The sequence below is a fragment of the Camelina sativa genome, chromosome 3 (assembly GCF_000633955.1).
Source record: "Camelina sativa cultivar DH55 chromosome 3, Cs, whole genome shotgun sequence".
Classification (NCBI taxonomy): domain Eukaryota; kingdom Viridiplantae; phylum Streptophyta; class Magnoliopsida; order Brassicales; family Brassicaceae; genus Camelina; species Camelina sativa.
The window spans coordinates 24,212,902-24,228,681 of NC_025687.1; the positions used below are offsets into that span (position 1 = coordinate 24,212,902).

Consider the following 15,780-nt stretch of genomic DNA (forward strand, 5'->3'; position numbering starts at 1 on the left):
AGACGTGGGCTCACTAAACAATGAGGCGGTTGAAGCGTTACAGAGACAGAGGCTACATCACGGTGTGTCAAAGACACTTCCACGAATACATTGAGAAATTTAGCATTAGTTACTATCAAAAGATTTTGTGATGATTGAAAAAGGTTTTAACGTTTATTGGTCATCGGAGCAAGCTATTTTGAGATAGCAAAAAAACATGAACATTTTCTCTCCATATAGGATGAGGACAGAGCCTAGGTTTTCTCTTTGGTGGAGAAGGTTGGACACAAGGTTATCTACCCAACAGAGGAAGGTAGAGGAGGTTGGACGCAAGGTTATCTCTGCAAGGGAGGAAGACGGAGCCAAGGTTCTCTCCATGATGGAGGAAGTTGGACGCAAGGTTCTCTCCATAAGGGATGAGGGCGGAGCTGAGGTTTTTTTCCATGGCGGTCATACATTATTGTGATGATACATCATTGATTAGTATATTATGTTATCTATAAACACATTAAGCCAACTATTTTACTTTCACTTTGGCATAATTACTATCACGAATACATTGGGAAATTTAACATTAGTTACTATCAAAAGATTTTTTTGTGAAGTTAGAAAATTGTATTTACTTTCATTGGTTGTCGGATAAGCCATTTTGAGATAGCAAAAAGACGTGAACATATTTTCTCCACATAGGAGGAGGGCAGAGCCGAGGTTCTCCCTATGGTAGAGAAGGTTGGACACAAAGTTATCTCCGCAAGGGAGGAAGGTGGAGGAGATTGGAAGCAAGGTTATCTCTCCAAGGGAGAAAGGCGGAGCCAAAGTTCTCTCCATGGTGGAGGAGGTTGGACGCAAGGTTCTCTCCATAAAGGATGAAGGCGGAACCGATTTTTTCTCCATGGTGGTCATACATTATTGTGATGATACATCATTGATTAGTATATTATGTAATATATTTTTTATTCAAAATGTTTTTTGAGCCAACAATTTTAATAATTAAAAAACTATGCAGAAGTGAAAGTAATATACTTGGCTTAATGTGTTTATATAGACAGTTTCTAGATGGTGATAAAGAATATTTTTGTAACATACAAGAGTACATTTAGGTGTAAAAAAATATACTTTTAATAGTAACATACATAAAAGATTTGTAAATGGATATAAATCAGTGTATTATAACAAAAATAAAATTTATATACAACATACAACAAATTTTAATAAATTTAATTTCATTTATAAAACTTTAAACCCGCACATCGGGCGGGTCCTCATCTAGTGAATTATAATTCACCAACTGACTATTGTACCCACTAAAAGTGCATACACACTATATTTTCTATATTATTTACCTCTTTAACCCTGTTGCATGATCAACAGTTGCCTACTCTCTCTTTCATCTATACACTGTTGAAGTTGAAAAGACGTCTGTCTCGCATCCCGCCTGAAGCAAGGGCTGACGTGTTACACCTCTCCGCGGATATTGTTTTACGCCGCTCCGAAAAAAAAAGAAGCTCGACGGCGAGGAAACTACTTGCAGAGTCCGGGAGATATAAACGGAATCGAGTTGTTCGCTGACGATTCTTGGAGAAATCAGCGTCAATTTCCATTAAATAGATTATTGGCGAGGGGGCGTAGTAGTTGTCAGTGTTTCCGATTGGGTGTTTTGTGACTCGTCTCGAAACTAAAACGAGTGTAATATGTGGTTTTATCCAACTCCACAATGACTGTAATATGTGGAGTGTCTGTTTGTCGCAATAGAGTAGTCGAATATTTGATGTCTCATGATTGACCATTCGGTTTAGTTTGAGTACACTTTGATTCCTTCTTCTTTATTATTGATACTTTTTGTTTCGTGGATTTGAAACCTGTATGGCTCAATGAATTTAATGGAATGGTTATTGCTGTTATATTCCATATTAATTGCTATAGTAAACCATACCATTTTCACTTTTCCTATACTATATACAATGTATGTAGTAACAAACCCTGATAGTGTGTTCAGGTTTTTACTGCCCCGTTAAGACGACCACTTAGAGTAGACTTGTTAATTGTTTGGTATGGGTTGGCAAATTATTATCTTGTAGGGTTTAGTGTCTCACATTAATCAATGTTCATGTTTTACATATACTGTTTGATATTAAACTATGTATGTTTCCGATACTAGAATTGGTTCCAGCATGATNTTGCATTTGGTGATAGGCCTCTTATTTTTCTGAAGTACAATATATATTCCCCCTTTTCACTTGTGTTTTCTTATTTACTCTTATAATCTTGACTCTTATAATCTTGTTATTACCAACAGGAGACTCGAATACCATTTCAAGTATGGGTAATTAAGAAAAACAATGGGCTGCTATTAGAGGATGATCAAATCGACGGTAAGCTTTTTAAAAGTTTTGACCGGGAATTTTAAATCAGAAGTCAAACTCTGTTAGAAAACAAGCTACAGGATGTCGGAAAGTTTGGTTTCCCCCTTATTTTAACATTAATGGTGCAACCTGATGGGGCTGTTAAATTTTCTCTCAGGGATTGTTCCAACCAGTACCATTCAGACAGAAATATACTGGAAAGAGATGGATGGAGACTCAGAATGGGTATGGCTTGCTCACAACTGTTGAATTCTACTGTTTATCGTTTTTTGTATACTTTTGGCTTTTAGTTGTTTTATACGTATTGGTTTCATTTGTATGTTGGTCAACATGNCCCTTTGACAACACTAAACCCTATTGAAAAGTAGTCACTAAACCCCAGTTGATTAGTGTTTAACCGGTTTTGGTTTGTTTACGGTTTGGCAGAAATGTTTGGNATCCTATCCCAACAAAAGCAATTTAAACAGAACGTTTGGCAGTTCATTGTCTTTAAATTCTGGACCGCGATTATCAATGAAAGACACGTCATATGTTGAAGNATCTACATTTGGGTTGTCAATATATGATCTTGTAGGGTTTAGTACCTCACATTAACCAAGTGTAAAAGTATGTCATAGACTGTCTCATATCAAGGACTATAAGGTTCAAGTTTCTGCGACGAAACTATAAAAACATAGGACTGCTGAAGAAACGGTTTACTACCCTATATTTGACAACACGAAACCCTAGTACAGAGCTGATACTAAACCTCATCTGGTATGCGATGGACCGTTGTCGGTTTCGATTCAGTGTAACATACTAGCTTTCGTGAAGCCTAACCTGTTCGGATTACTAGAAGATGCTGAGACGAAACTAGTGATGGACCTTCCTAGAAAAATAGTTAAATACACTTCCAGTTTTTACTGCCCCGTTAAAGTGACCTAACTACTCTATTTAAAGAAGAAAAAATAGTTTCGTCTTTGCTCTGTAAATTAAAATTTGAACTGTAAATATTAACTCACGGTTATATTAATGATTTGACATAATTCTATTTAAGCTTGGTCACTAGAAAAATAGTCGAGTACCATGCCACGTCCACCCCAAACACCGCCACCTTGCATGCGCGTGTATGCCACTTAGACCTAAAATGGTAATCTCGACAAGAGCTATGGTTACCCACTTAATTTCTCGATTTAACGTGCTATATTCTTAACATGTTATGAGAAATTGGTCACTACGCAAATTCGCCCTTAAAAGAAAAAAAAAAAAATTCATCAAACGAAATGACACTGTTTCTCCTCTGATGATCCTTGCTTCTCCTTCTGATCCTTGTCCTTCAATTTCTTCTGTTATCTCATCCCCGTTCGTTCTGTCCTTGAGATAAGATGGAGTTATCAGAATGAAATCTCACAAATTGGTTCTGTGATCTGCGCCGATTCGCGTCGTCTCCTCTCTAGATCTGAGTTTCGGTGGAAGTAATTTGATTACCATTCATTCTTGAGCTACCTTCCGCCAATTTAATGAATTTGTGAAATGCTTCAAACTCCATCCATGTGTAAGTAATCTTCTTCTCCTTTTGTAGAACCCCTAATTTCCAGGGATCTCAGTCCGGCTCTCACCTTGGATCAATGTTGTATGATTGTTTTGCATGCTCTCAGTTCTTTATGTGAACTCTAGTTCCATCAATTTTACAGGGTTAATGCGTAATTAAAAAATTTCATCAAGTCCGCTTCCATGGTTTGCTTGTTGGTGCATCCGTCAGAATAAGTTGTATTTGGTTAAGGAGTTTGTAAGCGATGCTATCATCAAGGTTTTCATTTTTGGGGATTGGCAGTTCCAATGAAGTCAATGAATCTGTGGGTGTTTCTGGAAGCAAGCTCAAACCTTCTCTAACTGTGCAAACGGATAAAGATGTCTACAGGCCTGGAGATTCCATTTTTGTTACTATTGAGGTGAGTAATTCTCCTGTAAGGGATCATGACAACGGGGCAAATCCTTCGCTTTTGGTTGAGAAGCTTAGTTTTGAGGTTAAAGGACTAGAGAAATTGGACATTCAGTGGTTTTCTACTCAGAAACCATCAACGGGAAGCAAAGGACGAAGAGGTATTCAGTAAAAAAATTTCACTGCAACCTGTTCTGTTAATGGGTCTTTTTATAGTGTTGATGCGTTTGGTAATATTGATATCACAAACATAGACTCGCTGACGACATGCATACACACTATAGAAGTAGGATTGCATCTACTTAACTTCTGTTGGCTAACTTGTGGGGATGGTATGGGAAATAAAGTATGGTTGAGAAACATTGCCTTTCTTTACTTATGTTTATAAACAAAGAGATATAGAAATTAGCATTCAATTTATTAAATTATTCTTTTTATGTTTCGTATACTTAAGAAAAGATTCTCAGCCTTTCGCTTTTCTTTCTTTAGAGACATTATGTAAATTGCTAGTACAAGTTTGAGGGAACTAAAGGATATTAGGCTCTTTGCCATTTACTTGTAATTTTGTATTGATGTGCTTTAATCATATATATTTTTCTTGGAGATTTTCAGGTGAACACATCTTCCTAGATAGTTCAACACCATCCTTAATTTCAAATCAACTTCTATCCCCTGGTGCTAAGATGACATGTAACCTTGCCTGATTCCTTCTCTAATACTGTATGAATAATATCATATACTATGCTTGATGCTGATGGCACAGGCTTACAGTGTCAACCCTTTAAGCTGACAGATTCTTTGTTTGTAATTTTCATTTACAGTAATGGTTCGAGCTGTACTCCCACAGATTATACCACCTTCTTATAAAGGTGCTACTTTACGTTACCTTTACTACATTAAGAGCACATTATCCGGAAGATGGATGGCATTAGAAAACAGTCAATTTTACAAAGACTCGACAAAAGATTTCATTGAAGTGGTAAGTTTACTTGACTTTCCGTGTTCTCTATAGGTGCTATACGTGCAAGACATTGTGTTTCATTTACGGTTGCTTGAACGCGCTATGTTTTCTATTCTCGTATGTGGAAAACATATAAACTAAATACAAACATTTGTAGCTCTCTTGTGTTGCTACACGTCTCATGGTTCTTACAACAGTGCTAAGTCAGGCGGGATCCTTGGTTTTTAGTTTGCTTGATGCCTAATTAATGATAGAATCACACAACTTTGGATGTGTCGTTTAACATTCTTAGATCATCTAGCTTGTTGTTTCTCTGTGGCGATGCAATGCAGATGCACCAGGGTTTCTGTGCAAAATGTAAAATTGACGCATGAGGTTTAAAGCGTAGCTTAGTCTAGAAGTTGAAGTATGAGTCATTCAAACTACATAGTACGTAGTTTGTTTTCTTTGGCCCATTTATCACTGTAGGGAGTTTAGTAGTTCAGTCAGTTGATTATCACAACTTTTTAATCAAATATAATTGATTCTTCTGGCATCAAAATAATCTTGCTCTACGATTTAATCATGGTTATATGTCAGAACTTAAAGTCAAATTACATGCCTCCTATGTCCTGATGCTTGATAGAAAATATTAAGTAAATGCATTTGGTGATAGGCCTCTTATTTTTCTGAAGTACAATATATATTCCCCTTTTTCACTTGTGTTTTCTTATTTACTCTTATAATCTTGTTATTACCAACAGGAGACTCGAATACCATTTCAAGTATGGGTAATTCAGAAAAACAATGGGCTGCTATTAGAGGATGATCAAATCGACGGTAAGCTTTTTCTAAAGTTTTGACTGGGAATTTTAAATCAGAAGTCAAACTCTGTTAGAAAACAAGTTACAGGATGTCGGAAAGTTTGGTTTCCCCCTTATTTTGACATTAATGGTGCAACCTGATGGGGCTATTAAATTTTCTCTCAGGGATTGTTCCAACCAGTACCATTCAGACAGAAATATATTGGAAAGAGATGGATGGAGACTCAGAATGGGTATGGCTTGCTCACAACTATTGAATTCTACTATTTATCGTTTTTTGTATACTTTTGGCTTTTAGTTGTTTTATACGTATTGGTTTCATTTGTCTGTTGGTCAACATGAGAACAATGAAGAATAATGTGCTTAATGCAGACTAGAGCAAATGACGCATATGATAGTGGTGAGGATGGATATGACAGTTCACGTGATGAGATCTCATCTGTTTCTTCCTATCCCAACAAAAGCAATTTAAACAGAACGTTTGGCAGTTCATTGTCCTTAAATTCTGGACCGCGATTATCAATGAAAGACACGTCATATGTTGAAGAACGTGTGGGATCATCTCCAAAGATGATGCTTTCTCAGTTATCAGCTGCCGTGGTGTCTTATGATTCCGGAACCGGTTAGTGATTTATTTGCGAGTACATGCCTAAAACAGTATTTTAATGGGGTCACTGAGAACCAGTTCATGTAGCCTCTATGTTGTTTGGTGAAGAGATAAGAAAAGCTGATTTCATTATGATCAGTGTTTGTGTCTTTACAAAAACAAAAAGGCTAATTTCGAAGTAATGCTGAACACAGTACTGTTCTCAAATAAATAGTTGATGGAAATATGCAATTTCGAAAAATACCCACATCATATGTTTTGTTTATCAGCTCTATGATATTTGTGAGGAAGGAAGATATTACTGAAGAATATTTCCTCTTTTTTTCCTTTTAGATGCCTCTTCGCCTCATAAATCATCAAATTCTGTGNGATCCTTGCTTCTCCTTCTGATCCTTGTCCTTCAATTTCTTCTGTTATCTCATCCCCGTTCGTTCTGTCCTTGAGATAAGATGGAGTTATCAGAATGAAATCTCACAAATTGGTTCTGTGATCTGCGCCGATTCGCGTCGTCTCCTCTCTAGATCTGAGTTTCGGTGGAAGTAATTTGATTACCATTCATTCTTGAGCTACCTTCCGCCAATTTAATGAATTTGTGAAATGCTTCAAACTCCATCCATGTGTAAGTAATCTTCTTCTCCTTTTGTAGAACCCCTAATTTCCAGGGATCTCAGTCCGGCTCTCACCTTGGATCAATGTTGTATGATTGTTTTGCATGCTCTCAGTTCTTTATGTGAACTCTAGTTCCATCAATTTTACAGGGTTAATGCGTAATTAAAAAATTTCATCAAGTCCGCTTCCATGGTTTGCTTGTTGGTGCATCCGTCAGAATAAGTTGTATTTGGTTAAGGAGTTTGTAAGCGATGCTATCATCAAGGTTTTCATTTTTGGGGATTGGCAGTTCCAATGAAGTCAATGAATCTGTGGGTGTTTCTGGAAGCAAGCTCAAACCTTCTCTAACTGTGCAAACGNAATGCCGACTCTACTTATTACTTCAGTGATACTGTAATTGGCTGTTTCATCTCCTCCCACATTCGTTTAAAACATTGCCTGTATCTTACCACTGTTTTCATGAATGAATTTTGTTTTTGCAGATAGGTGGANTTCTCTAACTGTGCAAACGGATAAAGATGTCTACAGGCCTGGAGATTCCATTTTTGTTACTATTGAGGTGAGTAATTCTCCTGTAAGGGATCATGACAACGGGGCAAATCCTTCGCTTTTGGTTGAGAAGCTTAGTTTTGAGGTTAAAGGACTAGAGAAATTGGACATTCAGTGGTTTTCTACTCAGAAACCATCAACGGGAAGCAAAGGACGAAGAGGTATTCAGTAAAAAAATTTCACTGCAACCTGTTCTGTTAATGGGTCTTTTTATAGTGTTGATGCGTTTGGTAATATTGATATCACAAACATAGACTCGCTGACGACATGCATACACACTATAGAAGTAGGATTGCATCTACTTAACTTCTGTTGGCTAACTTGTGGGGATGGTATGGGAAATAAAGTATGGTTGAGAAACATTGCCTTTCTTTACTTATGTTTATAAACAAAGAGATATAGAAATTAGCATTCAATTTATTAAATTATTCTTTTTATGTTTCGTATACTTAAGAAAAGATTCTCAGCCTTTCGCTTTTCTTTCTTTAGAGACATTATGTAAATTGCTAGTACAAGTTTGAGGGAACTAAAGGATATTAGGCTCTTTGCCATTTACTTGTAATTTTGTATTGATGTGCTTTAATCATATATATTTTTCTTGGAGATTTTCAGGTGAACACATCTTCCTAGATAGTTCAACACCATCCTTAATTTCAAATCAACTTCTATCCCCTGGTGCTAAGATGACATGTAACCTTGCCTGATTCCTTCTCTAATACTGTATGAATAATATCATATACTATGCTTGATGCTGATGGCACAGGCTTACAGTGTCAACCCTTTAAGCTGACAGATTCTTTGTTTGTAATTTTCATTTACAGTAATGGTTCGAGCTGTACTCCCACAGATTATACCACCTTCTTATAAAGGTGCTACTTTACGTTACCTTTACTACATTAAGAGCACATTATCCGGAAGATGGATGGCATTAGAAAACAGTCAATTTTACAAAGACTCGACAAAAGATTTCATTGAAGTGGTAAGTTTACTTGACTTTCCGTGTTCTCTATAGGTGCTATACGTGCAAGACATTGTGTTTCATTTACGGTTGCTTGAACGCGCTATGTTTTCTATTCTCGTATGTGGAAAACATATAAACTAAATACAAACATTTGTAGCTCTCTTGTGTTGCTACACGTCTCATGGTTCTTACAACAGTGCTAAGTCAGGCGGGATCCTTGGTTTTTAGTTTGCTTGATGCCTAATTAATGATAGAATCACACAACTTTGGATGTGTCGTTTAACATTCTTAGATCATCTAGCTTGTTGTTTCTCTGTGGCGATGCAATGCAGATGCACCAGGGTTTCTGTGCAAAATGTAAAATTGACGCATGAGGTTTAAAGCGTAGCTTAGTCTAGAAGTTGAAGTATGAGTCATTCAAACTACATAGTACGTAGTTTGTTTTCTTTGGCCCATTTATCACTGTAGGGAGTTTAGTAGTTCAGTCAGTTGATTATCACAACTTTTTAATCAAATATAATTGATTCTTCTGGCATCAAAATAATCTTGCTCTACGATTTAATCATGGTTATATGTCAGAACTTAAAGTCAAATTACATGCCTCCTATGTCCTGATGCTTGATAGAAAATATTAAGTAAATGCATTTGGTGATAGGCCTCTTATTTTTCTGAAGTACAATATATATTCCCCTTTTTCACTTGTGTTTTCTTATTTACTCTTATAATCTTGTTATTACCAACAGGAGACTCGAATACCATTTCAAGTATGGGTAATTCAGAAAAACAATGGGCTGCTATTAGAGGATGATCAAATCGACGGTAAGCTTTTTCTAAAGTTTTGACTGGGAATTTTAAATCAGAAGTCAAACTCTGTTAGAAAACAAGTTACAGGATGTCGGAAAGTTTGGTTTCCCCCTTATTTTGACATTAATGGTGCAACCTGATGGGGCTATTAAATTTTCTCTCAGGGATTGTTCCAACCAGTACCATTCAGACAGAAATATATTGGAAAGAGATGGATGGAGACTCAGAATGGGTATGGCTTGCTCACAACTATTGAATTCTACTATTTATCGTTTTTTGTATACTTTTGGCTTTTAGTTGTTTTATACGTATTGGTTTCATTTGTCTGTTGGTCAACATGAGAACAATGAAGAATAATGTGCTTAATGCAGACTAGAGCAAATGACGCATATGATAGTGGTGAGGATGGATATGACAGTTCACGTGATGAGATCTCATCTGTTTCTTCCTATCCCAACAAAAGCAATTTAAACAGAACGTTTGGCAGTTCATTGTCCTTAAATTCTGGACCGCGATTATCAATGAAAGACACGTCATATGTTGAAGAACGTGTGGGATCATCTCCAAAGATGATGCTTTCTCAGTTATCAGCTGCCGTGGTGTCTTATGATTCCGGAACCGGTTAGTGATTTATTTGCGAGTACATGCCTAAAACAGTATTTTAATGGGGTCACTGAGAACCAGTTCATGTAGCCTCTATGTTGTTTGGTGAAGAGATAAGAAAAGCTGATTTCATTATGATCAGTGTTTGTGTCTTTACAAAAACAAAAAGGCTAATTTCGAAGTAATGCTGAACACAGTACTGTTCTCAAATAAATAGTTGATGGAAATATGCAATTTCGAAAAATACCCACATCATATATTTTGTTTATCAGCTCTATGATATTCTTGAGGAAGGAAGATATTACTGAAGAATACTTCCTCTTTTTTCCTTTTAGATGCCTCTTCGCCTCATAAATCATCAAATTCTGTGGTTTCGAGCCAACAACCGAAGCAGACAAATGGTGCAGGAGCATCTATGTCACCTGAAGCTGGAGCTAAAGAACCAGTTCCATGTAAACTACTCTTCATTTGTAGTCTTCGCTTGTATGTAGATTCTGCAAGTAGCTACTTATCCAGATGCAATCATTTCTTGCAGCAGAAGGATTTACAAGAGGAAGATCTTACAACATTAGAATGGATGATCAAGTCCTTCTTAGGTTTTCCCCGAAGAATGCCGACTCTACTTATTACTTCAGTGATACTGTAATTGGCTGTTTCATCTCTTCCCACATTCGTTTAAAACATTGCCTGCATCTTACCACTGTTTTCATGAATGAATTTTGTTTTTGCAGATAGGTGGAACTCTTACCTTCTTCCATGAAGAAGGAGCCAGAAGATGCCTCGAGGTAAATCCATACAAGACAAACCTTCTGGTGTATATTCTGCTATATCGAGGTCTATTTGGATCTGATGATCCGTATCTTTTTTTTAGGTCTCGGTTACTCTAGAAACTTTAGAGACAATAAACAGGAGATTTGTTCATCCATCAAGGAGGAATTCTCCAACGCTTACTAAGGTACAAATGCAGCGGAGTATAATTTGGCGAGGGATATTGTTTCTTCTCTTTTTCCGCTGGATGCTATGTCCTTACAATTGCAATCTTACACTACCCCATTTGTTTTTCCTCAAAAGGTACAAAGCGATCACCATGAGGTGGTGGCNACGGGAAGCAAAGGACGAAGAGGTATTCAGTAAAAAAATTTCACTGCAACCTGTTCTGTTAATGGGTCTTTTTATAGTGTTGATGCGTTTGGTAATATTGATATCACAAACATAGACTCGCTGACGACATGCATACACACTATAGAAGTAGGATTGCATCTACTTAACTTCTGTTGGCTAACTTGTGGGGATGGTATGGGAAATAAAGTATGGTTGAGAAACATTGCCTTTCTTTACTTATGTTTATAAACAAAGAGATATAGAAATTAGCATTCAATTTATTAAATTATTCTTTTTATGTTTCGTATACTTAAGAAAAGATTCTCAGCCTTTCGCTTTTCTTTCTTTAGAGACATTATGTAAATTGCTAGTACAAGTTTGAGGGAACTAAAGGATATTAGGCTCTTTGCCATTTACTTGTAATTTTGTATTGATGTGCTTTAATCATATATATTTTTCTTGGAGATTTTCAGGTGAACACATCTTCCTAGATAGTTCAACACCATCCTTAATTTCAAATCAACTTCTATCCCCTGGTGCTAAGATGACATGTAACCTTGCCTGATTCCTTCTCTAATACTGTATGAATAATATCATATACTATGCTTGATGCTGATGGCACAGGCTTACAGTGTCAACCCTTTAAGCTGACAGATTCTTTGTTTGTAATTTTCATTTACAGTAATGGTTCGAGCTGTACTCCCACAGATTATACCACCTTCTTATAAAGGTGCTACTTTACGTTACCTTTACTACATTAAGAGCACATTATCCGGAAGATGGATGGCATTAGAAAACAGTCAATTTTACAAAGACTCGACAAAAGATTTCATTGAAGTGGTAAGTTTACTTGACTTTCCGTGTTCTCTATAGGTGCTATACGTGCAAGACATTGTGTTTCATTTACGGTTGCTTGAACGCGCTATGTTTTCTATTCTCGTATGTGGAAAACATATAAACTAAATACAAACATTTGTAGCTCTCTTGTGTTGCTACACGTCTCATGGTTCTTACAACAGTGCTAAGTCAGGCGGGATCCTTGGTTTTTAGTTTGCTTGATGCCTAATTAATGATAGAATCACACAACTTTGGATGTGTCGTTTAACATTCTTAGATCATCTAGCTTGTTGTTTCTCTGTGGCGATGCAATGCAGATGCACCAGGGTTTCTGTGCAAAATGTAAAATTGACGCATGAGGTTTAAAGCGTAGCTTAGTCTAGAAGTTGAAGTATGAGTCATTCAAACTACATAGTACGTAGTTTGTTTTCTTTGGCCCATTTATCACTGTAGGGAGTTTAGTAGTTCAGTCAGTTGATTATCACAACTTTTTAATCAAATATAATTGATTCTTCTGGCATCAAAATAATCTTGCTCTACGATTTAATCATGGTTATATGTCAGAACTTAAAGTCAAATTACATGCCTCCTATGTCCTGATGCTTGATAGAAAATATTAAGTAAATGCATTTGGTGATAGGCCTCTTATTTTTCTGAAGTACAATATATATTCCCCTTTTTCACTTGTGTTTTCTTATTTACTCTTATAATCTTGTTATTACCAACAGGAGACTCGAATACCATTTCAAGTATGGGTAATTCAGAAAAACAATGGGCTGCTATTAGAGGATGATCAAATCGACGGTAAGCTTTTTCTAAAGTTTTGACTGGGAATTTTAAATCAGAAGTCAAACTCTGTTAGAAAACAAGTTACAGGATGTCGGAAAGTTTGGTTTCCCCCTTATTTTGACATTAATGGTGCAACCTGATGGGGCTATTAAATTTTCTCTCAGGGATTGTTCCAACCAGTACCATTCAGACAGAAATATATTGGAAAGAGATGGATGGAGACTCAGAATGGGTATGGCTTGCTCACAACTATTGAATTCTACTATTTATCGTTTTTTGTATACTTTTGGCTTTTAGTTGTTTTATACGTATTGGTTTCATTTGTCTGTTGGTCAACATGAGAACAATGAAGAATAATGTGCTTAATGCAGACTAGAGCAAATGACGCATATGATAGTGGTGAGGATGGATATGACAGTTCACGTGATGAGATCTCATCTGTTTCTTCCTATCCCAACAAAAGCAATTTAAACAGAACGTTTGGCAGTTCATTGTCCTTAAATTCTGGACCGCGATTATCAATGAAAGACACGTCATATGTTGAAGAACGTGTGGGATCATCTCCAAAGATGATGCTTTCTCAGTTATCAGCTGCCGTGGTGTCTTATGATTCCGGAACCGGTTAGTGATTTATTTGCGAGTACATGCCTAAAACAGTATTTTAATGGGGTCACTGAGAACCAGTTCATGTAGCCTCTATGTTGTTTGGTGAAGAGATAAGAAAAGCTGATTTCATTATGATCAGTGTTTGTGTCTTTACAAAAACAAAAAGGCTAATTTCGAAGTAATGCTGAACACAGTACTGTTCTCAAATAAATAGTTGATGGAAATATGCAATTTCGAAAAATACCCACATCATATATTTTGTTTATCAGCTCTATGATATTCTTGAGGAAGGAAGATATTACTGAAGAATACTTCCTCTTTTTTCCTTTTAGATGCCTCTTCGCCTCATAAATCATCAAATTCTGTGGTTTCGAGCCAACAACCGAAGCAGACAAATGGTGCAGGAGCATCTATGTCACCTGAAGCTGGAGCTAAAGAACCAGTTCCATGTAAACTACTCTTCATTTGTAGTCTTCGCTTGTATGTAGATTCTGCAAGTAGCTACTTATCCAGATGCAATCATTTCTTGCAGCAGAAGGATTTACAAGAGGAAGATCTTACAACATTAGAATGGATGATCAAGTCCTTCTTAGGTTTTCCCCGAAGAATGCCGACTCTACTTATTACTTCAGTGATACTGTAATTGGCTGTTTCATCTCTTCCCACATTCGTTTAAAACATTGCCTGCATCTTACCACTGTTTTCATGAATGAATTTTGTTTTTGCAGATAGGTGGAACTCTTACCTTCTTCCATGAAGAAGGAGCCAGAAGATGCCTCGAGGTAAATCCATACAAGACAAACCTTCTGGTGTATATTCTGCTATATCGAGGTCTATTTGGATCTGATGATCCGTATCTTTTTTTTAGGTCTCGGTTACTCTAGAAACTTTAGAGACAATAAACAGGAGATTTGTTCATCCATCAAGGAGGAATTCTCCAACGCTTACTAAGGTACAAATGCAGCGTAGTATAATTTGGCGATGGATATTGTTTCTTCTCTTTTTCCGCTGGATGCTATGTCCTTACAATTGCAATCTTACACTACCCCATTTGTTTTTCCTCAAAAGGTACAAAGCGATCACCATGAGGTGGTGGCAGACCTTATTCAAACCAGCTTTCTTTTTTCAATTCCCACGGATGGTCCAATGTCGTTTTCTACACCCCGTGTTTCTGTGCAATGGATTCTTCGGTTTGAGTTCCTAACTACTCCAAAGAATGTGGACTTAAGCAGGTATATTATTCCGAATACCCAAAACGGATTTCTACTAAAAAGATTCATTCTCTGGTTCAGTCTTTTGAAGTGCTCAAGTTGTAAAGTCAGTTTCTGGTTCTGTTTTGTGGTAATTACAGGTACGAACACCCGTTGTTAGTACTGGAACGGGAAAAAAGCGAATGGGTTCTTCCAATTACTGTACATGCACCGCCACCTCGGGCATCAGGTGCTCAAAACCGTGGAGATAAGCTTTTTGGTTTGGAGCCGTCTTGGATTCGTAGCTGAACCACGCTCTTGGTGAGATATTCATTTTGGTAAATCATTTTTCAAATAGTTTTTGGTTTCTATATAGAGATCACCTCATGCAATGATTTGTTTTTGTTTATTTTTGCTCATCTTTAATAGTTTTTCAAGGAGAAATTTACCACAAACCCTATTTTGTTTCTTTTTTTTAATCCCTAGTTTATTAAAAAAAAAAACGATATTTTCTTCTTCGGTTTACTGTACTGTTTATTCAATTTTCTTTTGCTGTCTTTTGATAAAGATCTTTAATCTTGAATCACAAACTGTTTCTTATTTAATGGTTACTTACAGTAAATTTTCATCAGTTTTGGGAACATAAAGTAACTATGAGAAAAAATTGTAAAGTAACATAAAAGTAATGTTAATGTTTGCATTAAGGAATTAAGAGAGCAAATTGTATGAGGAAATTAGCACAATCTTGGTAATTTGTTAAATCGGGAACGTAGACCTATTCGTGATGTTCAAGGCACCGCTCAGTATTTGAATTCCCCTAGTCGAATCCTAGAGTATTTACTTAGGCTGATGCTGGTGATGGCGTTGACGATGCAAATTTGGTATTTGAAACTGCAAATGCTGCAATTTTGAAGCTGACGAAACAGCTCAAATGGATGGAAGAAGATATTCTGGCTGCTGAATCTTCTTTGAGAACGGGGCCTCCATCTACATATGCTGATAAAGTGTTTGAAAATGACATAAACATTGCTATCAGGTTGACTGAAAAAGCTTACAAAGATTGTTTGTTTAGGGAGGCACTTAAGAATGGGTTTTAC

At 36.6% G+C, this 15,780-nt stretch overlaps 2 protein-coding genes across 2 annotated transcripts in view; both read left to right on the top strand.

Moving 5' to 3' along the window:
- LOC104779262 overlaps positions 3,539 to 15,780 on the top strand; it is a 16,215-nt gene continuing 3,973 nt past the window's right edge. The window contains exons 1-8 of the mRNA XM_019243912.1: positions 3,539 to 3,876; positions 4,016 to 4,424; positions 4,876 to 4,953; positions 5,085 to 5,242; positions 5,968 to 6,043; positions 6,193 to 6,260; positions 6,400 to 6,649; positions 6,968 to 7,002. Of these exons, the coding sequence (XP_019099457.1) occupies positions 4,118 to 4,424; positions 4,876 to 4,953; positions 5,085 to 5,242; positions 5,968 to 6,043; positions 6,193 to 6,260; positions 6,400 to 6,649; positions 6,968 to 7,002 (972 nt within the window). The 5' untranslated portion in view covers positions 3,539 to 3,876; positions 4,016 to 4,117. The remainder of the gene's footprint in view (positions 3,877 to 4,015; positions 4,425 to 4,875; positions 4,954 to 5,084; positions 5,243 to 5,967; positions 6,044 to 6,192; positions 6,261 to 6,399; positions 6,650 to 6,967; positions 7,003 to 15,780) is intronic.
- LOC104777937 lies at positions 7,010 to 15,266 on the top strand. The gene is made up of 14 exons (XM_010502264.1): positions 7,010 to 7,253; positions 7,393 to 7,583; positions 7,736 to 7,953; positions 8,405 to 8,482; positions 8,614 to 8,771; positions 9,497 to 9,572; positions 9,722 to 9,789; positions 9,929 to 10,178; positions 10,496 to 10,612; positions 10,696 to 10,802; positions 10,892 to 10,945; positions 11,032 to 11,115; positions 14,562 to 14,725; positions 14,845 to 15,266. Exons 2-14 carry the CDS (start codon positions 7,495 to 7,497, stop codon positions 14,990 to 14,992), a joined length of 1,611 nt encoding a protein of 536 aa, XP_010500566.1. The 5' UTR covers positions 7,010 to 7,253; positions 7,393 to 7,494; the 3' UTR covers positions 14,993 to 15,266.

What these genes read in the sequence shown, in the direction of transcription:
- LOC104777937 (XM_010502264.1), top strand. Translation starts at nt 7,495, where the DNA reads ATGCTATCATCAAGGTTTTCATTTTTGGGGATTGGCAGTTCCAATGAA. An exon ending in TGGATGGAGACTCAGAATGG is followed by an intron (nt 9,790 to 9,928) that starts GTATGGCTTGCT and finishes TGCTTAATGCAG; the next exon opens with ACTAGAGCAAATGACGCATA. An exon ending in CTTATTACTTCAGTGATACT is followed by an intron (nt 10,803 to 10,891) that starts GTAATTGGCTGT and finishes TTGTTTTTGCAG; the next exon opens with ATAGGTGGAACTCTTACCTT.